Genomic DNA, 24,533 nt, shown 5'->3' on the forward strand with positions numbered 1-24,533 from the left:
AGTAAAACGAGAAGGCTGTAGTTTACATTCTTTATTTCGGTTCAAAAAAAATCATTTTTCGTCTGTCGTGTGTCAGTTTTGCATTACTTTGCTTTCTTTCCCTTCTTTTTTTTTTTGGCTTGACAATTTCGGGTTTTCCTTCAATGTGAGGGGGGGGGGGGGGTGGTGAGGCGTTGGGGGTGGCGACCCGTCTTTTACATGGATGTACACATAAATGTATGTACAGGTGTATTTTTAGAGATACGTAACGGGTGACAATTTGGTTCACTGCTGGCGTTTCTCGTGCATAAATTCATTTTGGGTACATTGAGATGTGCTTATTAGAGAACACACATACATATATATATATTCATGACTTTTTTAGACTGACTTTTTAACACTGAGTTTTCCTAACTTTTATTATATAAAATCTTTGTTAAAATTCCTGATACGAGATGGGTTCTCTTGAGGTTACTTGTTTCTTGTTCGGTTTTGTTTTGTTTTGTTTTGTTTTTTTTTTGAAGTGGCTATAAGTGTGTAAAAATGTACAAATACCAATGCACGCACACACAACATACACGAAATATCATTGTATACAATGGACAATGATTTCGATATTTTTAAACCATTATCTGTGTGCTTTTTTTGTTTTTTGGTGGAGCGATAGAGGTACACGGTTCCTTGTCGAATTATTGAATATAATTAAAGTGTTTTTTCCTTTCTTTCTTTTTTTTTTATTTTTGGCATTACTACGACACACACATGTGGGAAATTCTCTTACAAACCGAAAGGAATTCATTGTCCACTTATAACTTTAAACATATTGATTGAGTTTTCGCCGAAATGTGAATGAAATAGAATAGATTTGGGATGGCATATTCATTTCCTGGTCGGTTTGTAAAAGAAGCACCCATATTTACATATACATACATATACTCGTATCATGCATTTGGCGATTGTTCAACTTTTCCTATAAACTTCATGGCGATTTCAGTGTTTTCGTGTTTTTTCGTTTCATTTCACTTGGTGCTGCTTAAAATGTTCTTTGATCCTTTAAATATACATATATCCGATCATCATATTCGTATGTGTGTGTGTGTGTATAATTTGTAGGTTGCTTTCATTTGGGTTTTGTGCTCCCTTTTGTTTAATAATTAATTGCTAAAATTTAACATGTAGTTGCTACATAATTTAAATATGTTTACTTTCTCTCGCTTCTGGTTTTTTCCTTGAAGAAATTGCATTTGGCTCAGACCGAAAGGGTCGTCATAATCAGAACCAAAGTGATTTTTTGCCTGCATCAAGTATTGCTTAGGTGTTCTGCATCAAGAAAAAAAAAAAGAATATAAAATAGAACTATAGTTTGCGCATAGTTGCAAACACAAACAAAGGGGGAGGAATTAAATAGATTCGGTGTTCCGAAAAATGTAATAGCCCTGCAAGGATACTCTTTAAATCTACCGTATTCTGATTAATCTTTTTCATCTTTAGTCGCATATACATATGTATGTAATCTATATATGTAAATCGATCGGAAAAACTGCAATTGCTGTATCATAATTATAATTGCTTGCAGGACCATCGAAATCACTTGTTCACGCTGCCATCCTAGTTCTCAATGGGAATTTCGTTGTTGAGATGGTTGGGGCAGGGTATGGATGTGGGTGTGGTCGCCGCCCGCCCACCTTGCGCCACCGCCCCCCGGGGGCGTGTTCGTTGCGTTTTGTCATATGAGCAACAAATTCACGGTAGCTGGCCAAACTGTAAAGATTCAAATTTAAACTGATGACAATGCCGCGCAACTCGAGGGCGGGGGGGGGGGATGGGTGGCGCAGGGGGCGTGGCAGGGCGGCAATCGAATGTCATTAAGCCTAAAAGTATCCTTCGTATAGGATATACATATTGTATAGGTGTGTGTATAAATAGCATATAAACAATTACATTTAAAGTTATTTGTTTTAGTTTTACGTATAATTAGTTGACATTTTCTTCGATTCGTTCGCCATCTCAAACTAAAACTATAACTAAAACTAAAATATTCCTGCCGATCTGATTCGTTCTTCAATCGATCATTGTTTTATTGCTAACGAGGTAGATTTCTATTACTTTCTGAGCGGTTCTGCCGAGGTAATCCTTTGTGGTTCTTTGCTATCGCTAGGTTTCGTCCTTAACATTTCGATACAAAAAAAAAACAAAAAAAAAAAAAAAAACACAATAGAATACATGTGTTAGTTTTATATTGCACAGTAAACACTCTCAACTGACGGATGAAATGCGTTTCGCAAGGCGAGCAAATTCATTTCATTTCAATTCAATTCAATTCAACTCAAATCAATTTCAACTAAAAGTATTGCCCCTCCTGCTTTTAACCTTTTGCTATTTAAGTTTAATTATTGTTTTTATTTGTCGTTTGCCCAATAAATGATATGCACAATGTTGATATATAGGAGACAATGTTCTTCAGCTGCATCTTCTCAATCCTGCCCATCTAAGTTTTAGTCCTTGAACCTTTCTGGCGCCTATGTATGTACAGCTTAACGGTTGCAATTGCATTTGTATGTGGATTTGTGGCTAGGAGCGTAAGTGGGTAAGTGGGCTAAAAGTACGCACGATAATGCCCGGATTGGTACAGCTATTTGGCTGGCTTACTTAGATCCTTAGATACACAAAGAGTTACATATGCTAAATTTACGCTAAGGAGATTCGATTTCGTTCATGTGGGGTTCTTGGGTTCGTCTTTCTTTCGACACGAAACTAGTTGATTGCACTAAGAATACAAAAAACAAACAAACAAAACAAAAAACGTTCATTTAGATCTATAGATCCTGGAATCCTTTGTGCAGATGAAGATGATGATCGAAAGGGATTGGTTATTTGGATTGCTTGGTTTGGTTGGAGTGCATGTGGTTAGTCCATCATACAGCGCTCAAATTTATGGGTATCCTTCCATCCTTCCTTGGTGTCCTTGCCAAAGCGCCGAGTTCGCGGGTTGTCCGAAATAATTCAATTCGCTTAAATTTTGATCCGTCTCTGGGCGTTCGCTGGGTACATAGATGGATTCGATTTGTTCTGCCTCCTGGATGCTGCAACGAATCGAAAGCGAGGGGATTGTTTCATTAGTGCGAGATTAATGCCAGTGTCGCGGGGGGGCGAAAAGGCCAAACAGAAAGCCGAAAGTTGGCTAATTAGTCAATGACAAGTACGCAACTGTATCTGTATCTGTATCTGTATCTGCGAGTTTTGAAACATCTGTTTCGAGTTCGGTACTTGTATCTGTATCTCTTCTGTATCGAATGAGATCTGGGATCGGGGCTTCGGTGTAAGGCTTCATATAAAGGAATCACATCGAACTCAAATTCAATAAATCTCTAATCCAATTTTAACTCATTATGCTTATATGCACACACGATCCCACAGCGGTCTCGCTCGCACCCCCTCCCCACCCCGAATGTGATTAGCCATAGAGGCCAGCGCTCTATAATCTGATATCTAAGATGTTGCTCTTTTCCCCGTTTCCCCTCCCTATTCCCACCCTATTCCGTTGCCACCCCTCCGCGCCCCTCCTTCGTCACCGATTCGGTTTCGGCGTAATTCCTATAATTCGTATGATTCTGCTTCTTCTTCTCCTCCATCGCTCGCTTTGTTGTTTCTCTTCTGTGGCCCACAATCCACAAGAACGACAACAACAAGGGGGAACGCCTTTATTTTTTCCTTTTTTGTTTTTTTTTTTTTTTTAATTTCAGCTCGGCTGTCTTCTTCTTACATTTTGATGTGTGTATGCATGCGTCACACCAAGGCTTAGATTATACACAGCGAGAAATCGCTGGCAAATCACAAATTATAAAAACTCGAAAAAAAAACAAATGGTGATTAAAACTATTTAGAATCAATTTGAAATGAAGACAAAAGAATAATGCATTTTAGGTGGCCAAAGAAATAAGCATATATGTATTCGCTATCAGCTTTTTGATAAATTCTAGCTTTGTTAACTTAAGTACCGTTTTTGTTCGGTCTGAGCTCTAGTGAGAACGCTGGTATCGCAACACTAATCGTTTTCTACTTAATTAAAGCTAATATAGTTCTTCAATTTGCCCCACTCCCGCCACAGCGATCCGTGTAACTTTCGGAGTTTGGGAGCTAGCGTCATGCAACACAAATAATGCGACCAAGAGGTACCACACCACCCCCCACCTCCCACGCCGCCTATCTCTATGCCATTCCAGTCATTTATCTTGGCTGGCTGGATTTAGGATTTTGGATTTTTGTTGCCGGATCGCCGGGCTTTACTTAATCTGCAGCGCATCAGCAATTAGCGGAAACTCGTCATAAAAAAGTACCGGCGGTGGGGAGGGGAGAACAGCAGCAACAACACAAAATCGGATAAAGCGCCGACAGCAACAAGGCACAAAAAAAGAAAACAACAAAAAAATTTATAAAAATAAAAGCGAAAAGACCAACACAAAAAAAAAAAATGTTTTGGCCATAGTTAAGTTTTGTTGTTGTTTTTTTTTTTGGTTGAAACTCAAAAACTCAGAAACTCAGTCGCTGCTGGTTCGTTTCGCGGCTCAAAAAGATTTATTTTGTTTTACTTTACTTCTTGCTGTCGTCGTTGTTTTTGTTTTTTTTTTGGTTTTTTGTTTCTAACTGATTGTGAGACAAAATTTCGTCTGAATTGGAATTAGGACACACACATGAAGTGAAGCTTCGAAATGTAGCAACAATTTTTTGGACGGTCAAAAAAAAAAAACACGACGTTGTTGATTTTCGCTTGAAGTCGCAGCTGTGCGCCATTTGACGATGCTTCCCTTTTTTTTATTTGTATTTTTATCTTTAGTTTTCCCTTTTTTTTTTCTCTCATTTTTTGCCATGCGGCAGCACAGCACCACTGCCCCGCCCATCCAGACCCGCCCCTGCTCTCCATTTATCATTTCAGATTTTGAAGTGCCCCACAGCTCGACACCTTGCCCCGCGCCCCGCGCCCCATCGCTTAGCGCATACTTTTTTGCCGAGGATGCGGAGTTCGTTAGCAAGTTCGTTGCCTAAGTCTTTTGTTTTGAATTCCCACCGGGCATTTTCAATATACAGTTAGTTAGCGGCCAATCGACTTGGGCTGATAGAGCAGGGATATATGAGCCATATTCTGAGAGGATCAAGCAGGACGAATAGCAAGGAATAGCCAGGAAATGGTAACAATTGAGCTACTCTATTTTTAGACCAATCCTCATAGCATAAAAATAAACACAAGAGTGTTAATCAATAAAAGACCAACACTATTCATAATCAGTAATTAAGGCAAGCTACCAGCAGAATGAATACAAATTAGTCAGTTAGATGAGCAGATAAGCCCAAAAGCATACTCACAAATATGCGTTGCAATTTGGAGAAGGAGTTTTAGATTCCCAGAAGTATCGTAGCTTAGTTTCAGCGCAAAAATATAAAAATTATTCTTCTATTTATTCAAACAACTTTTCTATCGTATAGATATGGGTATCATATACTATCTCTGGAACTTTTACTCATTTCCAGCCAGACAATTGCCTTCAAAATTTATTGTTTCAAATGCATTTTTACAGGCGATTAGTGTAACTATACCATTTTTCAAAGCGTACAATCTATCTATCCTGTTTTGCGATCCTGAAACGAACTAAGCCTAGATACTTAGAATCTTGCGACTGTATCTGTATCTGTATCTGTATCTGTTTTGGTATCTGTATCTATATCTGGCCATTTTCCAAGCGGCGTAATTAAGGTTCTAGACCGACGCTCGCATTCTTGGCCGGACATGGCAGATGCTCGAAACAATGTTTAGCCAAGCCGAGTTCGAGTCGAACGGAGACGATAATCATAATGATGCCGATGATGATGCGGCGGCCATGCTATCCTGTCATCTTGGTCCGCTCGCATCTCTTGGCCTTCGAGTTCCTGTTGTTCTTCTTGCCGTTTGTCATTGAATTTTGGAAATCAAATATCTAAGACCGTAGCTCGGGGGTTGGTTTCCTCTAGTGCTCACACACACACACACACACACATGCCCGAAATGAAAGCAAGAAATGGTTAACAACAACAGCCAAGACGCTATGTGTAGAGCCTTTGATGAGTATACATACACACACAATATACATACATACATACATACATACATTTATATGTGGAACACAATAAGTATTTTAGGATGCTGTCAAATGTTTGGTAATTAAAAAGGAAATTTCTCGGTCTAAGCCAAAGTCAAATGGAGGGAAAACCTATCGAAACCTTTCAAAAATAAAAAACAATGAAAAGTTTCACATTTCCCCGGAAAGAAGAACAACATTTCGCATCCCAGAAAGGTGTGGGAGGGGTGAGGGGGGGTTGCTTAACGGGGATGGGCAGTGGGGTAATTTCCATTTTTCCCAGAGCTAATTTGATTGAGTTCCTGTGTTAGATGTCAGCTGAGCCGTAGCTTCCTGACATTTCCACCAGTTAACCTTTTCATCCAACTGAGGACGTGAAATTAGGCAAGACCATTTTGATTATTTTGGGATTATGTAGGCTGGTACTTTTTTATTCTTTTTTTACCAACATTAACACAATTCTTTGGTTGTCAATGCCAAAAGTGCTAGTAAAATGAGGGCAGAGGATGAATGAATGATTGCAAATATGTATATACTTTGAACAAATGTTTATAAATCATATGATAATATATAGTAGTATCTTTATCCTGACTTATTTGCCCACTGAGAATTGTAAACTCTTGGGCGCACAACTACTGATTTCTAGACGGACAACGCTCAGGAATTGGGGAATTCGGCCAAAAGATGGAGATGCCGGGGTGACCCTGGGAACAGCAAATACAAAAGAACAGTTATCCCGGCGCGGGGGAACTCACATCCAATCCCGGCCAGAAATGTAAACACACAGTCGGCACACAGAGGAAATAGCGAAGGAAGTGAGAGCATATCACACATGTTTCGGCAATCGCGTGGGAAGAAGGGGCTGTGGCTCTGCAAGACGGGTCTTCGCAGCCGAAGAAGAAGAAGAAGAAGAACCACAAGCAGAATAAGTTGAATGCGAAATTTGCACATCGATCATATAGCAGAATTTTCGGTTGCGGTTGCCTCACTTTTCAATAGTATAGTGCCTTCGTGCTGCTTCCTTCTACAAAACAAAGACACAAAAGCCTGTCAAGGCGAACCTATTGTGTATTGTGCGAGAAGTTTTCAATATACAGACATGTGTACATACATATATAGATACATATATATATATATATATATATGTACATATTTATTTTTTTTCAAAGGAAGATTCTTTCCTTCGCCCGATCTGTGTGTGTATAACTATGAATCATGGTAAGTGCTAACGCTGTACATACACATGCATACATATACATATATAGCCGTACCGTATAGCCGAAGAATCGGTGGAAACAGACGCAGAGGCCAAGGGAAGAACAGCACAAAAGGTATGGAGGGATATGAGAGGGAGAGGGGAGGGGGGGGGGAGAACGAGCGCACATTTCAAGGATTACACTGGCGTGTGCGAGCGAGACGGTGCGATCTACTGTCTTTCGAGGGTACGAATGTATCTACAAGATACACACGCACACACCGGGACAAACGGACACGAAGGTAGACAATTTCTACCTGGATACCCGATCAAAATCTCTGCCGAAAAACACAAGAAAACGAAAACGAATACGAATACGAATACGAAAACCAGGAGGAGAGCGAGAAGATAGAAACGGCGAAAGAGGAGGAGGCAGCAACTGAGCGCAACATCTTGCCGAAAAATTAAAATTACAGATGGTTTGTTGCTGGATGAGCATATGTACAGGAAACCAGTTTTTATGTTCAACAAACAAAAACCAAGAAACCAAGAAACGCACGGGCACCGAAAATCGAGTAGAAGATACAAACACAGATGCAGATACACATGCGGCGGGACACAGATACACAGATCCCACGATACACGGACACCGCACACGCACACCGATGCGCGCCAAACGCCGCAAGAAGACCAAGCAGCCAAAGACGAGGAGTTGGCGACGGTGGAGGAGGCGGAGGGCAGCGTTATAATGGCATAGCCACAATTGTTGCTGCTGCCGCAACTGGTGTTGCTGTTGTTGTTGTTGCTGCTGCTGCCTTTGATTTTGCTTTTGCCTTCTTTCAATTGCTATTGCTATTGCTATTGCTTTTGCTTTTGCTTCGAGTGTCGCGCAAGCGCACCCCCCCAAAAAATCTTTGAAAATGCCTAAAACCCGCCCGAAAACAATGCGAATGGCAAACTTAGAGCCACAGTTGCCAAGAGCCCACATAGATAGGTATTGAGCAGCAAGACTTTTCTATTCAGATAATCAAGCTAATTCATTGAATATAATCTTATAAAGCTGCCAACTGATCCTGAGAGATACTATCGAAGTACTTAAAATGACTAATTAACAACCATTTGAATAGAGTAAGTGTGTCGGTTGTAAACTTATGATTTGAGTTCTTTTATAGATCATTCCGTATTAGGTGAATCCTACAATAATAGTTTGGTTTTTTTTTTGCAACTTTGCAACAATGACATAGTTCGAGGAAAAGGCATTGAAAATCCTATGTGGTTGCTATGCAACCCAGATTGAAATTGCCATGCTGTTTGCCAAAATTGCCTGCGTATGTGCGTGCACATACTTACGCATACATACATATGTACATAAATTGTATCTGGGTCTATTGGGCCATCGTGTTTGCCGATCTTATACGACGAGCATATCTCGTACTTTTTTCTACGCTCCCCGGGTGTGCAGGGCAAGAGATACAAAGATACTCGAACATGTGTTGGCGCAATGTTTTCACGCTGCGAAAACCCAGATCGCCTGCGTTGCCACTGCCCCAGGGTAAGGATGGCGAAGGATCCTTTGTGCCGAGGATCCTGCAGCGACAGCGGAGCAACAGGCCAGCCGGTTGCCACACACAAGCGACGCGTATCTTTGTATCTACACATGTCTCTTCTTGCCCGCCAATCGGCGCTTCTGCTGTGCCTCTTTCTTCGCAAAAATTGAGCCACACTTGAACAGCGAACAGCCTTGTACATATCTCGGCCGAACTACGAATTCTCGGATGCGGATTCTCAACAACTGAATCAGAAACTGAATAGCGTAGGGAGGGAGGGGGGGGGGGTTGTGTAGAGAAGAGGCGGCGTCGAAAAATAAATATTAAAGACACGCACGTAATTTCTTTGGAACTAGCTGCGAAGAACAACAGGAACAACAATGAATTTCTACAAAAATAATTAAGAAAAACGAAAGAGAGAAGCCACACACACACACACACACACACACACGCGCGCATTTGTTGAACATTTTATGGCCAACGGTTGGTCGGCAATTTCAGGCGAAAGAAAAAAAAACAACAACATGGTCAGCAAAACTGAAGAATCCCAGATAATGGTTGTTACATCCATGCTATGCCAAACTGAAAAAAAAAAACACACACACATACATATGTACATACAAACATATGCAACTGAATGATAATATTATGCAGTCCAAATGAAATCAAATGAAAGAAAAACATAAATTGCGTAATTTTCACTTTTTTTTGGTTTTGTTTTATATTTGTGATTGAAAAAAAATTGTGGGCGTGCCAAGGAGGATAAGCATCGAATTGGTTAACAAATAAGGTAAATAATAATAATTACAAACAAGATGCTGGGAGTCTAGAAATGGGTATCAAATGAAAATGTTAAATAATTACAATTGGTTTTATTATTGGTGGAACATAAGTTAGGGGCAACTAAACGTAATAAATACATATATATGTAGGTATAATAATACGCGAACAGGTGCGTGCGTTTGTGGCTTAGAAACATAATAATATCCCTGATTTCGCATTTTCTTGCTTGGTTTTTCCATTTGCATTTGCTTCTGCTTCTGCTTTTGCTTTTGCTTTTGCTTTTGCTTTTGCTTTTGCTTCCTTTTGCTATGACAGACAATTTGGCGTTTTTAAGGCTAACATATATATTATATGCGTGATGCAATGCGTTGGTCTAGTAACTAGATATAGTATATATATATATATATATATGTATATATATATATATCAATTGGCATATAGTTGCTGATTTTTAGTTTACATATCGTGTATATGGCATTCGTGTGTTGTTCGTTCCTCCCGATTACAAAACATAATCAATAATCAAATAATAGTTAAAACAGGTTACAAATTAAAATACAGCAAAAAAAAATGTGCTAAAACTAGTGTTTACACATGTAAAATGGAATATGTATAAATATCTATATATCTCTATATATGTATAATCATATGCGCCCTGATTTAAAGCGTTTCGTGGACTGCTGTTTGCTGAGGTATACTTGATGGTTTAGGTTTACACGTAATCATAAGGCCTTACAAATAAGGAGCGTTATGCGCAAATAGTACAAATAATAATAATACAATTTTAACATACAAATAAAATTAAATAATTTGCTGCTACAACAATTAGGAATTCTGGCTGTCTTTCAATCGTTTCACACATACATATGGCAAACTCACTACAAATTACAGGAATGAATGGATTAATTGGGATTGTGGCGCGGTGGGTGGCACATTGGCAGTTCGGCATTTCGTTGCGATCTTACAATGATACGATGGATGATATGATGATACGAGACAAGGAGTGGCCGGCCTGCTGTCTAAGTTATTGAAATGCTGCGGCTTTGCGATCAATTCTAAGTACTTTTGTGTTTATCCCCCCCCAGAGAATACAATAAAAAAAAAAATACAAAAAAAAAAACAAATAAATTTAACAAGGGAAACGGCAAAAACAGCGAATTATTGCCTGCCAAGCAACAAAGTGTGTTTTTCTTAACGAGCACGGGCGAAACTCGTTAAAACTGAATCGGAACAACCCCAAGCTGACCCGAACAGGACACTCAACTGCAGAGCCGCTCCAGCTGCGCCCGCAGCCCAAGCCGCGCTCAGTTGCCCGCCGATAATCCCGTGATCCGCTAAACCGCTAAACCGCTGATCCTCCGTTCCCCAGATCCCCCAGACAAGCTCAAAGCCTAGGAGCATTTCAAAACCCAGAACCCAGTGGCCTGCCCACTCATTCAGTAGAGCTCTATGCTCTTCTCGATCATCTGAAACTCCTCCTGCACGTACTCGCTCTTGATTATCATGTGGTGATCGCCCAGCTCCTCCTCCTCCTCATCTTCCTCCTCCAACATATCCATCTCCATCTCCATCTCCATCTCATCCTCGTCCTCCTCCAACAGGCTGTCATCGTCAACGGCCACATCGTCGATGTGCCGCTTCAGACTGAGGCCGGAAGTCAGACTGGGATTGACGGCCTGGACAAGAGCTGACGCTGATACAGATACAGGAGCACATGTGGCAGTGGCAGGAGCTGAGGGTATTGCAACTCCTGCGCCTGGCTCACTGCTCACAGCCGTCACCGTTAGCGAGCGGGCAAATGCCGCCTTAATGGAACCGGCGGCTGGTGCACCTCCCAATCCCGCCGTGGCAGTGACTGCTGCTGCTGCTGCGGCGGCGGCTGCTGCCGCGGCGGACTTCTTGCCCACCACCCGCGGCCGATTGTGCGTCTCGAGGTGCTTGCGCAGATGATCCTTGCGACAGAAGCCCTTCTCACAGATGTCGCACATGTGCTGCTTCAGCCCCGTATGGATGGCCTCCACGTGTCGGCGCAGATCCGTCTTGTGATGGAACTGCTTGGGGCACAGCTCGCACTTATGCGGCTTGTCCTGGGTGCGGTGGCGACCCAGGTGCGTGGTGTAGACATCCTCGCTCTGAAAGCGCTTGCCGCACTTCTGGCAGCGAAATGGGTACTCACCGGAGTGGAAGCTCTTGTTGTGCTGCGTGAGGTAGCAGTTCTTGGTGAACTCCTTGTCGCACTCCAGACACTTGATCCGTCCCGATGGCAGGGTGGTCGAGTGCGGCGACGTCGATCCGACGCTGCTGTTCCGCCGTCGCTTCGTCGTCGATGGTGTTGCGTTGCCGCCACGCCGCTTCTTGGCCAGCGGCTGTTGGGCCATCGTCTGGGTCTGATCCGCCAGGATCTGTTGCTGCTGCTGGTGGTCCAGTTGCTGCTGGTGCTGCTGCATCTGATCCAACTGCTGGTGCTGCATCTGGTACTGCTCCATCTCATAGTCCTGATGGTGCTGCATCAGCGTGGCCATATCCATCTCCAGTGCGGGAGTCGCCCGCGAGCTGCTCACTGTGGGCGAGTAGGGCGTGGAGAGCACAGTCAGCGTTGGCGTCTGCGCCTCCTGCTGCCCGCCCTGCTGATGGGCATGCAGGGCCGTCGTGAGTGTGTGAACCGGCGGCAGATCGCCCTCCTGCGGCGATCGCTGGGCGGCCACCGAGTACGGCGAGAGCGGTGCATATGGCGCGAACAGGGATGTTGGCATCAGCTGCAGGATCTGGCCATCGCTGGTGGTGATCTGATTGCTATAGCCACCGCCGGCCGTTCCGGTATGCGCCTCCGGGCCACTACCAATAATAGTGTGATAGCTCATTGTGGGGTCCAGCGGCTGCAGCTGCTGGTAGCATTGCGGCGGCGGCGGCATGATGGGCATGTGCATGGTGGGCGGCATGGGCATGGTGCTGGTGATGTGCGGCGGCGGCGGCTGCAGCGGCAGCAGCTGCGGCGCTGTGATGGTGGTGAGCGGCATGGGCATGGTGGGCGGTGGGGAGCTGCTGGTGGGCGAACTGCTGCTGTGCGGCAAACTGTCCGCCAGGATTAACGCCTGCTGCTGCTGCTGCTGCTGATCCAGTTGGTGAAGCTCCCGCTGCTGCTGATGATGATCCGCCTCCTGGCGCTGGTGCTGCTCCCCCAGCTGCTGATGGAGCGGGTGGAGCACCGCCTGGTAGTGGTGCACCAGCTGCTGCTGCGGCGGCTGCATAGTGTCCGGCATACTGGTGGTGATGGTAGTAGCTAGCGGCGTGGTGCTGGTGCTGCTGCACTGCAGCATATTGCTGTGCATGAGCGTGGGCATGGGCATGGGCATATCCAAAGCCAGCATGTTGTAGTCCATTGCCATAGGCGGCAGCATTCCCATAGGCGGCAGCGGCTGCGGCGGCGGGGTGGTGCGCGAGAAATCCGTTCCCTGCTGCTCCTGCCGGTAGATAGTATGGGGCGAGTTGCTGCTGGGCGTGCTGGGATTGGTGTTGCTGCTGCTGAGCGTGTTGGGCGTGCTGCTGTGGTAATGACGCGCCGACAGCAGATACTGCTGCGACGCCTGTTGATGCTGATGCAGGTGATCGTCCGCCTGCTCCTGATCCCGCAGCTCCTGCTCCTCCGCCTCCTCCGTGGCCATTGAGCTGCTGCTGCTGCTGCTGTGGCTCCTGTCCTGGCTGTGACTGTGATTGGGATGCGTGTGTGTGTGGGTGTGAGTGTGGTTGCTGTCCTCCATTTGCTCGCTCTTTATAGCTACCGTGGTGGCCGCCGTTGTTGTTGTTGTTGCTGTTGTTGTGATTTGTGGTGCTCGGGTTGTTGTTGTTGGTGGCGGCGTGGTTGTTGTTTCGTTCAGCAGGCCCCTCATTTGGGAGGACGGCATTTGGGTGGTGTTGTTGTTGTGTGGGGCGGAGGGACCTGCTAGCCCGTTTGGGTGACCGTTCAAAACGGAGTTGTGGTGCTGCGGCATCTGCTGCTGATGGTGCTGCTGCTGTTGTTGCTGCTGCTGCTGGTTGTTGCTGTTGTTGTTGGAAGCGTGCTGTGGTGAAGCGTTTGTCGTGGATTGCACTTGTTGCTGCATGTAGCCATAGCCGTTGGCGGTGCCATTAGCATAGCCGTTGGCCTGCTGCTGATGGTGGTTGAGGTGGTGCTGCTGCTGCTGTGTGGGCGAGGGTGAGGCCGAGTACTGGGACATGGCAGCGCCGCCCATCGCTCCCACGCCCAAGCCGCCTCCTCCGCCATAATCGGGCGGACTTCTAGGCGGCTCCGGGGGTGGCACATTGGCCGGCGGCGGCGGTATCGGCGGCTGTTGCTGCTGACCCTGACCGCTGGCCGAGGCGGCAGCTGCAGCGGCGGCCGCAGCGGCTGCGGCATTGCCCCTGCGACTGGGCTTCGTCACCGGGTCGCGGGCGGGATGGTGGTGCGCCGAGATGGGCAGGGTGGCTGGATCCGGCTGGCCGCTCGACTTAACCGCATTCTTGTGCAGCGTCGTATTGTAGTGGCGCTTAAGATGGCCCGAGCTGGTGAACCACTTGTTGCAGGCCGTGCAGTTGTACGTTTTCGGACGGCGCGCCTCGTTCGACTTCCAGGTGGCCGCCTTGGCCGTCAGGCTGTTGGCCGGCAGCACGGAGCTCGAGCTGGGTGGCTCGAAACCGCGGTATCCACCTCCTGGCGCCGCACCCGCCGCTCCCTCCTGCCCTGGTCCGCCCGTAGTGGTGCTGGGGAACTCCGCCGGACTGGTGGCCACGCTGGCGCACAGTTCCGCGCCACCAGCTCCGCCAGCTGTGGGATCGAAGGACTTGTCCACGTAATGCTGCGAATCGGGATACTCGGACTTGATCAGTCCGTGGCCGCCGTACTCCTGCTTGATCAGCGTGGCTCCGCCAACGCCGGTTGACTGATGATAGGGTGACTGCTTTGGTGAGTAGTAGGGCGACTTGTCCACACCGACTCCCAGCCCCACGCCCAATCCCTGCTGCATGTAGGGTGGCAGGCCCTCCACGGAGGCCACCGTCTGCTGTGGCTGCTGCTCCCAGCTGTGGAGTGCGCGCTGCTGCATAGATTGCATCGAGTGCAGCGGATCCGGCAGAGCGCCCAGCGGCAGTCCAGCGACCACGTCGTGTTGCTGTTGTTGCTGCTGGAGCAGCTGCTGGTGATAGACCATCTTCTGGGAATCTAGGTCGAGTAATTCGCCGGGATTGGCCGTTGCGGATCCAACGCCGGGTGGCTGTGGTGTGGGCATCTCCTCCTTGATGTACGGTGAACTGGCGTAACCGCTGCTGCCGTACGGCGACTCTCCGTGCACGTTGGCGATGTGCTCCTGTAGCTCCGACTCGTTGGTGGTGAGGATGCCGCACTTCTTGCACTGCAACTTGCATCCGGCACTTCCGGCGGCTCCGCCTGGTGAGCCTGGTGTCTGGCCACTGGAGCTGCCCAGCTGCAGGTGCGAGGACGTCGACGTTGGACTGCTGCTGCTAACCACACGCGGACTCATGGCCACCGCTGTGGTGGTGCTGACCGCGCTGGGCGCACTGCCCGCCTCCTCCTGTGCCGAGCTGGCCGTTGGAATGCCTCCCAGTCCGGAGGTTGGCGTCTGCAGGTAGGGATGATAGCGAACACCGGCGCTCTTGCCATAGTCAACGCCCACGGTGCCAAAGGCGTAATCAGTGCCCTGCTGCTGCTGCTGTTGCTGCTGGTAGAACTGCTCGTAGCTGTTGATGTAGCTGCTGGCGTAACCCTGCTGCTGCTGCATGTCCCCGCCGTAGAGTCCGCCGTAGATCTGCTGCTGTTGTTGCTGCTGTCCGCCAGATGCGGAGTACATGTGGTGGGTGGCGTACGGCTGGTGGGTGATACCCGTTACCTGCTGCTGCTGTTGCTGCTGCTGGGGATCTCCTCCACCCATGGCCTGCTGCTGCTGCTGTTGCGATTGTGGCTGCTGCAACTGTTGCTGCGTCGATTGCTGCTGTTGCGTGGGCTGCGGCGTGCCGGGTTGATTATCACTGGAGTCGGCGGCGGCGCTAATTGTGGCATTGGGTGTGGCGGGCGCACTGCCTACGCCTCCCGTTCCTCCCGCTCCTGGTCCGCCCGATCCTCCTCCACCTCCTCCTCCTCCTCCTCCTGCTCCTCCCCCACCACTGTCTGTAGCACTGCTGGAGGCGAGCGCCTCTGCCGCGTGCAGGGGCGGCATCTCGGTCTTAATGCTCGTCATGGACCGCTACATAAGTCGATGCTTGGTGGCTGCTCGGTGTTTCGCTTCTCATGTCTCGAGCTCTCCGGGATCAGTGGTGCATCCTCTGCTCCTGCTGCTACGCTGCTTGCTTTTCGTTGGCTCTGCTGAGCCGATCGTTTTTGTTTTGGGTTTTTATGTTATATGCTCTCGTTTCGTTTTATTTTTTTGTGATTTTTTGTTTTTTTGTGCTTTGTATTTGTACTGAAAATAAGCCAATTATTGTTTAAGCCATTATTAGTTTGAAGTTACTTGAGTTGCAAACGGAAAAAAAACAAACACATGCACACTGTGTTTTCAAAGCTTTTGGTGTCTAACGGTTCTTGGTGTCCATTTCACTTCGATGCGAAATTGCAGGCACTTTTGTAATTTGATTTGTATGGTGGAAATACAATAGCTTTTACTTGCGAACGTAATGTCAACTGCAATTGTTTGTGGAGAGCACACATGGACGCTCACGACGCACACTAACACACACACTCGAAAAAAATATATACATGAAGGATCCTCGATGAAGATCCCTTTTCCGTTCTCTTTTGCTTTTCTTACTTATCTGCGCCTCGCTTTGGGCACTTCTTCGTTGGACTTGGACTTCTGCTTCGCTCCTTCTTCTTCTGCTCCGCTCCTCCTCCTTCTTCTCTTTCACCGCTCCTCTTCGGCGAAACGAAAGACACACAACAGCAGACTCGATAAATAATACGAAACTGAACTGAACTGAACTGAAGAAACCAATATCGGAACCGCAACGAATGCTGGTCAATTTTGAATTTCGAATTTTGTTTTTGCGAATTGCGAGGGAAGCGAGAATGGCGATGCGATGTGATCACACTCTCCCTATCTCTCTCTCTCTCTCTTTCTTGCTCTCTCTCGCCACTTTTTTTTTTACCGGTGATTTAGAGTTTTTCGGTTTGGGTTCGCTTTTCGCTTCGCCCTTTTCCAAAAGATCACTGGAATTCGCGTTTATCGTTTATCGGGGATCGGATCGAACAGAAAAAAATTGTTTACGAACACAAGTATTGCATCGGAATTAAATTTGTTGTTGATTCCCGAGCCGCGATTAGTTCGTTTAGTTTGTTTTTCAATTGGTTTGCCGAAAAGTTGTTGCCAAAAATGTTGCGTTTTGTGAGTGGGGAAAATGAAACAAAAAAGGGCGCTAAAAGTAGCCGCTCCACTCCGTTCGCACGCTTCGTCGCTTTTTCACCCGTGTCCTTCTGTCTGCTACGGCGTTCCAAATACAAATGACCGACAAATACACCGCCGTGCATGCGGCACATTCGTTCTACCCGTTCTGCCGGCAGCGACGCCGGCTGCGACTGTGGCTGCGGCGTCGCAGTCGACGCACATGCGTGGCTGTGTGTGTGTGTGCGCTATATACACTGCGCGGCGGCGTTTCGGTTATGTGCGTGCTGTCTCTGTCGCGCACGGCTGCCGTCAACGCCGCTGCATTTGATTTTGCTTTGCTTTTGGTTTTGCCTTTGCTTTGCGCTGCCTTTACTTTGCAATACCCTTTGCATTGAGAGTACCACAAGTTAGCTCGGAATCAAGATAAAGTATCCCATGCATAATTAGCATTAGTTGAGACCTAAGTTTTGCAATCTGTTTAGATCGAACTAATAAATCCTCTCGAAGACATGTACATAAACGATTAGTCGCAATTTGAATGCTTATATTTTTATGCCTTGAATGGCATTATTAGTGAAAACTGATGTTTAATATACATATATACATATGTTTTATAATGCACACATATATACATACGTTTTATAATGCACACAAATTTGAATCCTTTTTTGCAAGCCATCACAATTTTCCACAGAAAATTGCTGAACGGTTATAAAAAAGTAATTTAAGTAAGGTCATTGATAACCGGTTTTGCACTTAACAATCCGTAGAATTTGGATGGATCGCAATTGTAAAGTGTATTTGTAATAATACACAACTTCTGCATTGCCTTTCTAGCAGCAAATCAATAGCTTTGATCGTGTTAAAATGATTTTCCACTGTTTATTTATGAAATTATTTCGCTGTATTTGCGTTTCTGGATATATACAGCGAACTGCATATATTTAAGCCGCCCTAGGCACTAAAAATTTTATATGAAATTGTTTTCTTTAGGATGGTTGGATTTCGAAATGTTTATTCCGATCTCTAGCTTAAAACTCTGGCAGTTCGTAGAAGTCATCTACGCTATGAAGAACTTACCATATAAATAAATGTTTATGTACTCTATTGTAATAGCAAAATTTAGCTTAAGTGGCGATAATGTGGATTTTTCAAGAACACAGCGAAGATTGGTTGGCCCTTTTGTGTGATCCACCGATTACCATATCGCAACTCGCCTAATTTAAAGCTGTGTTGCAGTTCTAGGCTTGGTTGCTCAGTTGTGCCCGTTTTTTTTTTTTTAGCCTTGGTACGAACGGCGGCTTATTAATAGACTCCTCGAAGCGTCTTAGTCAGATGTTGACTCACTGGACCGGGCCAAAACCAATTCGCACTACTAGCCTAGTTTCTGAGCGACCGGCAACCGACGATTATCGACGTCACGGGCCTCGTAAAAGTTGAGAACGTTCAAAAAATTAATAAACCAAACTTTTATTGCGTTGGGCATACGGGAGTGCAGAGCTGAGAGACAACGAAAGCTAATCTACATTTAAAAAGAAAGGAAAAAATCGTAAGCTAGGACTAACGGATACCCTGTTATCAGATTCTGTCATAAGATCATAAGCTCACTAGAGAAACTTTTTTAAATAGAAGACTAGAAGAAGACTAAGCATGTAAGTAAGTATGCATAAGTATGTATGTACATATATATTCCAAAGATGCAGGCGATCTTTCGTCTTTCGAATGGGTATGCTTTTTCCAATCTACGATTAAGGGGTATAAATAGCGACAGAAAGGGTTTGAATCTGTTGGTAACTATGGGGTTTCAAGTTGTTTTAGGTTTTATTTTTTTTTTTTTTTTTTGCTGGGCAACTGGAGCTGGGAATCAAGCTCAGCTGAGAATGGCCCAAAAGTATTTAAAAATTTCGTAAGAGAAAAGGCGAGGGCTAATGGAGCCCAGATACGAGTACCTCCATCGCAGCCACACAGATACGAACTCCACTGTGCGGCTGTGTGCGTGGGGCCTTGAGGAAGAGTTTAGATTGGAGTAGGGCCGGAGGAGGGAGCGAGAGAAGGCGAGAGTGAGGCGGCGGAGAAGAGTGCGACAGAGAGGCCTGAAATTTACATACATGATTGTCATAAAAAATCAGCAAGCAAATTGTCAAATCCCTAAACTGACAATAAAACAATAAAGCAAACGACGAAGACGAAGACGCGGGCGAGACGGACGACGAATGTGGGTGGAAGTGTGGAGAAGAAGGCGAAGAAGAAGGAGGAGGAGGAGGAGGATGGGGCAATGCGAGGGAGGGAGAAAACGATTGGCGAGTTGAGTGATTGGCAGTGAAAACCGGCTGCAAATCCCGAGATCTGATATTCCACATATGTATATGTATGTACATATCTCACGGATAGTTAAACTCCGTTAGGAGATATCTATGAAACCAATTTGTTGGTTAAAAATATATTTTTATTCAGTATATTTAGTATACATTCATACACTTATGTATATCGTCACTATTCGACGATCTGCTGTACATTTTCTTTGTATTTCTTTGATTGCACAGTTTATTTAGTGATTAAAAAATGTATTAAGCCTAGTTAAAAAAGCCTACTAACCATTTCTTAATTATCATTAATTTAATATTGAGATAAACCCCACAATTTCCATTGATTCCCTAATCGGTAATTAACTTATATATGCATATGTTCATACTTATGTACATATGTACATATGTTATAGAGAATTATGGACATGTAGAAATTGTTAGCATATGTTGCCTGCGGTGGCAGGTGGCAAAATGGCTGGAGGGGAGAGCATTGCTGCAAAAGCTGATGCAACTGTTGCAGCTGATGCAGTCGACTGCAATGGGATTAGCCCATTTTATGGCGCATTTATGGGCACGCAACAGTTGACCTGCAGTGGCAAAAGTTGCAGAACTTCCAGGCAGGTCATCTGCCCCTCCAGGTCTGCAGATACAGATACATGGTAGCAATTAATTATACCCTGTAATCGGATGTAATAACCACGAAGTACCAGAAAGCGACACTTGTCACATAACCTTGGAGTGGGTTAGATATTTTTCTATACATTGAAGTTTAATCCTTTGAAATGAGAAATATAGTGAGAGATCGTCTTCAATCATGTTTCACAATTATCGTTATATTTTGTAGCATATTACGTCGTATCACAGTGACGATTACATTACCAACTTAATTAATTAAAAATAATAATGCTCATAGTATTTTCTTAGTCTGGTGCCTCATCACGTTGAAATAACGTTAGAAAAGAGCGTAGAGTACCTGAATTTTGACCTACCACCTGCGGAATAGGATTTGCCATCCCTGCCACTTGAGCAATTCTACGCAGAGTCTCTGCGCCACATGCCTCCATACTCGGATCTCGATCCTCGATATCCAACCGGGTAATTGCAAGGTGCGTGCATCGATATGTCTCTGCTATATCGGCAGATTTATACGGACGGACGAATGGACAGACGAACGGACAGACGAACGGACAGATAGACAGACGGCCGGAGAAGGGAGGGTGGATCTTGCGTGCTGGTGTCAATCACAGTCCTTCTATCGCTCGGGTCGGGTTTTTGGTTCCTCTGCGTGCAACTTGTGTGCCGCAGTTAATGACTTTTTAATTGAGCAGGTACAGATGTCCGTCCCAGCGCCGTCACTTTTTTCCCTCTTTTCTCTTAATTGCGCGGGACGATGGGCAACTTACACCTGTAACTTTGAATTCTCAATAATGCAATCTAGCGACGTGTATGCAGGATTTCAATGCTGTAACTCACCACTGTCGTGTGCAGTAACAATATGTTTTTGAATTAAATTAAAATAAAACATTAGCTTTGTTTATGCCATCACTGTTTCATTATTGAATCCTGCAAGCAAAGTTGATCAATTAAATGTAAGTGTATGTTTAAAATCAAATAGAGAGGATTTTACCACAACTTTCAAATTTGTTGACATATGTATGTACATGAAGACTTATTTGTTTATATACTTGCATATGTACTTGTGTAGATTTCTATGTAAACGCATGCTATTATCTAGTATTTACTCTTCACACGGTAATTATGAATTACACAGCAGAAATTGCTCACTTTTCTTTCTATACTCTAAAAGTGGGTATCTTAGTTTTATAGATCTCCTCTATAAAACTGTGAAAATAAACCTTCTAAACTTTCTAAAAGTATGTATATGTATGTAGATTCTTGAAAAAAAAATCCAATTAATAGTAAAAAACTCAAGGATTGTACCACATACCTGTGTACATATGTATGTACGTACATAAGTATATGTACATACATGCATATGTACATATGTATGTACATACGATCCTATAAAAACATTCGCGTTGAATATTGTCGACTTTATAGGGTTGATTTTAAAGATATTTTCAAGTAATACGATTTTTGTACCCGGTACATGAGTATATCATAACACATTTTTATATACAATATGTAACTTGTAAGCAAATTAAATACAATCTTTTAATCTTGTATCTGCCAATGGAAAAAGTATGTACATATGTTGATTTTGATCGGCGCATCTTTACCAATTTATGTACATCTATACATCCAGATATGATCATTATTATTACTATTATTCATATTATTATTAATACTTTGTGCGGATCGCTGTGGTGGGCCATTGTTGTTGTTTTTCTTTCTGTTGTTGTTGCTGCGTTTGTTGCCTTGTTTGCTTGTCGGCTGTTTTCGTTTGCACAATATCTATATCTTACTCTCTTTCGTCCCTGGCGTTTTCTTTCGTTTTCTCTTCCCAATCTCCGCTTGTTTGCCCAACACTTCTTCTTCTTCTTCATCATCTTTCACAGCGCTCTCTTCATCGTGCTCTGCTTCTTCCTCATCAGCGCCTTGAGTTTCAGTTCTCATTTGCATATCTCAAAGATTTTTATTTTTGCCAGTTACGATTTCAATTACTCGCGCCAAAAGAAGAAGAAGACGAAGCAGCAGAAACGCGAAGAAGAGAGTGATAGTGATAGATGGATTGGGATGGGAATGGGTGGTGGGAAGAAAGAGAAGATCGATGGGAGAAGAAGAAACGGAAGAGCCGAACAGCCGGCAAGCAAAATAATGATCGTAGAGCCTCTTAAAACAGGGTGAAATGCGAGAAAACCATCACAAAAACTAAGTACACAAATTCACATACAGATACAGATACGAACGCCGATGGAAAAACACAATGGGCAACTAAGCCAAACCAAAACAACAAAACGAGCGACAAATACTGCTCGATCATAATTGAAAAATGCTTGCTGGCCAACAAAAACAATAACAACAGCCAAACAACAATGAGAGAAAAAACAGCAGATGCAGAACGCACCAACAACCAAATGCCATCGCATATTTTTAAGCAGTGGCAAAGGAAGAGAAAGGGAGAGAGAGGGAGAGCGACACGAAAAGGAGTTGAAAATGTAAAGGAATTCAATTTGAAATGCAAACAATGCAGCTCACACACACGCATACTAACGCATACGAATGGGAAGTGCAGTAAAATGGCAATGGAACACGAACAGCGAAATGAGCAGAGAAGAAAACATCGCGGCGGCAGAGCCGTCGGCTGAGGCAGAGGCTACACTCGCAGAAAAACTATGCGAAGTAACAGTAGTGTGCCCTGTGTCCATTTCATTATTATCAAACTAGATTATACAAATATAGAGAAAGGGTAACAGTGATTTACGTACAGGGTGTGAAAGGGGATAATCTTAATCTAATTTTATCCACAATGTATTGAAAACACAAATAAATCTTCTAGTGCGGCATACCGATAATTAGAGGGTTATGCTGATTGTACTATTACAAAAAGGCGCTCTTACTCAAAACGTACATTTCAGTTGTGTAGCACTGTAAAATGCTTATTTGTAGATCCAAATTTTGGTTCAATTTAATGAATTGGTTGTTTTACGAGACATTTATTTCTGTGTAATGTTAACTTACAATTTTTACTACTAAAAGTAAGAGTATACGAATTATACTATTTGAATCTAACGGATGATTGTATTGAAAGTGGGAATATATGTATATATATCTTTTATTATAGCTTTTTGTTCTTATCTTAACTACCTTTTTTCATTTATTAATTAATGTCACAAAGTCGTAGAGTTGCCACATAGTGCGACAAGGCAAAGTGACACCGGAAATTGGGTAAACGCAGCTCCATTGGCGTGGGCAGTTGGCTTTATGGGGGGGAAAAGTGTGGGTAAAATGTTGGGGATGGTGGGAAGGTGGGAAATGGATGTGGATGTGGAAGGGTCACAGCTTGGCTGGCATTTCCTGTGGCCAACTGTACCTTCTGTTCCGCACACACACGCACACACACAAACACAAACGCAGGAGCAGGCTTACTCACACATGCGCCGAGTTTTAATCATTTAAAATCGCAACTGTTATTAATATTTAAGGCTTCCACATAATGAAAAGCATACACACACACAAACGCAGACACACACATATGTACATATGTACATACATTGCAAGGAATATATTATGATATCTACTCGTAGTATAATTTCATCTCGAGTGGAGTTTTAATGTTAATGTGGCGCCAAAAAAGTTGAAAATATTAAACATGATTTTTGCATGACCATATGAGCTGTTTGCAAATACTTATCGTTAGCAATCTGAAGAGCCCTCTTAGGTAGGCAACACTTTTTGGCCAGGATTTTAATGTATACTAGATATTCGCTTGTAAAGTACATTGTAAATGGCTAAATTCCATTTAAAACAATTTAAAAATAATGCTCAATGAACTACAAATACTTTATTTTGTTATTTTATTTTATTTATTATTTGAAAAGATACAGCTGCAAGGCCGCGAATTTTATATATTTTTGGATTGACCTAAATTAAAATGGTTGTCACTACTAATGTACAATGAAATGAAATATTACTATAAAAAGTATCAAATAATAGTAATACTGGATAGACATTTATTTTGGTCATACCTATTTCTTTCAGTGCAGCTTGATACATTTAATTTCACATGGACTCCCGAAATTTAACTGTATTTCCCCACCGTGCGGCATGACCGTCTCCGCATTTTCGCCCACATGACCATCCCCCCGCGAACCAAATAATCCCCATTCCCCCCCGCCCGCCACTACCAACGCTCTAAAATATCCGAGCGCCAATTTAAATTTAATATCGACGCATGGTCGGACAATCCACCACCGACACACGCAGGACACTCGCAGGACTGCTGCTCCTGCTGCTCCTTGTACTCTCGTAAATCTATTTGGCACATTCATGCATAAAGTATTTAGTATCTTCGAGATACCTTTTTAACCGCATGGCAACTACACACGCACACTCGTCCGAAATACATGGGTTAGGTGGGGGGTGTGTGTGTGTGTGTGTGGGTGGCATGGGTGCTGGGTGTTTGGCAGGCGTCAAGTTCACATGGCAGCCAACCAAAATGCGCGGACACTGGGAGAAAATCGTGCGAAGTGGGTGGGATGGGGGGTGGGGGGGTGGTTACTTGGACCAAACGGCCGACACTTTCACTTGCAAATTTCTGTGGCTGCTGCTGCTGTGTTTGTGCA

At 44.4% G+C, this 24,533-nt stretch overlaps 1 protein-coding gene and 1 long non-coding RNA gene across 6 annotated transcripts; both read right to left on the reverse strand.

Annotated features, from left to right (window-relative positions):
* Positions 1-19: 19 nt before the first annotated feature.
* zld (zelda) lies at positions 20-17,103 on the reverse strand. Of its 5 annotated transcripts, none has more exons than NM_001258840.3 (3): positions 16,409-17,103; positions 11,791-16,063; positions 20-3,062 (listed from the first exon to the last, which is right to left on the reverse strand). In NM_001258840.3, the coding sequence occupies exons 2-3, from the start codon at positions 15,839-15,841 to the stop codon at positions 2,992-2,994; spliced, it is 4,122 nt and encodes a 1,373-aa protein (NP_001245769.1). In that variant the 5' UTR covers positions 15,842-16,063; positions 16,409-17,103; the 3' UTR covers positions 20-2,991. The 5 variants fall into 5 exon arrangements, with proteins under 5 accessions (NP_001245769.1, NP_001245768.1, NP_728304.1 ...); NM_001258839.2 differs by lacking the exon at positions 20-3,062 and adding an exon at positions 9,542-10,492; NM_167685.3 differs by lacking the exon at positions 20-3,062 and having other exon boundaries at positions 9,542-16,063.
* Positions 17,104-20,284: 3,181 nt separating this feature from the next.
* On the reverse strand, positions 20,285-21,711 carry lncRNA:CR44885 (long non-coding RNA:CR44885). The gene is made up of 3 exons (NR_123962.1): positions 21,597-21,711; positions 20,761-20,850; positions 20,285-20,698 (listed from the first exon to the last, which is right to left on the reverse strand). It is a non-coding gene; the product is annotated as a long non-coding RNA:CR44885 (long non-coding RNA).
* Positions 21,712-24,533: the final 2,822 nt, after the last annotated feature.

The sequence above is a fragment of the Drosophila melanogaster genome, chromosome X (genome assembly GCF_000001215.4).
Source record: "Drosophila melanogaster chromosome X".
Lineage (NCBI taxonomy): Eukaryota > Metazoa > Arthropoda > Insecta > Diptera > Drosophilidae > Drosophila > Drosophila melanogaster.

Bases quoted from the DNA above. Each gene is read 5' to 3' on its own strand.
- zld (NM_167685.3), bottom strand. From the start codon at position 15,841: ATGACGAGCATTAAGACCGAGATGCCGCCCCTGCACGCGGCAGAGGCG.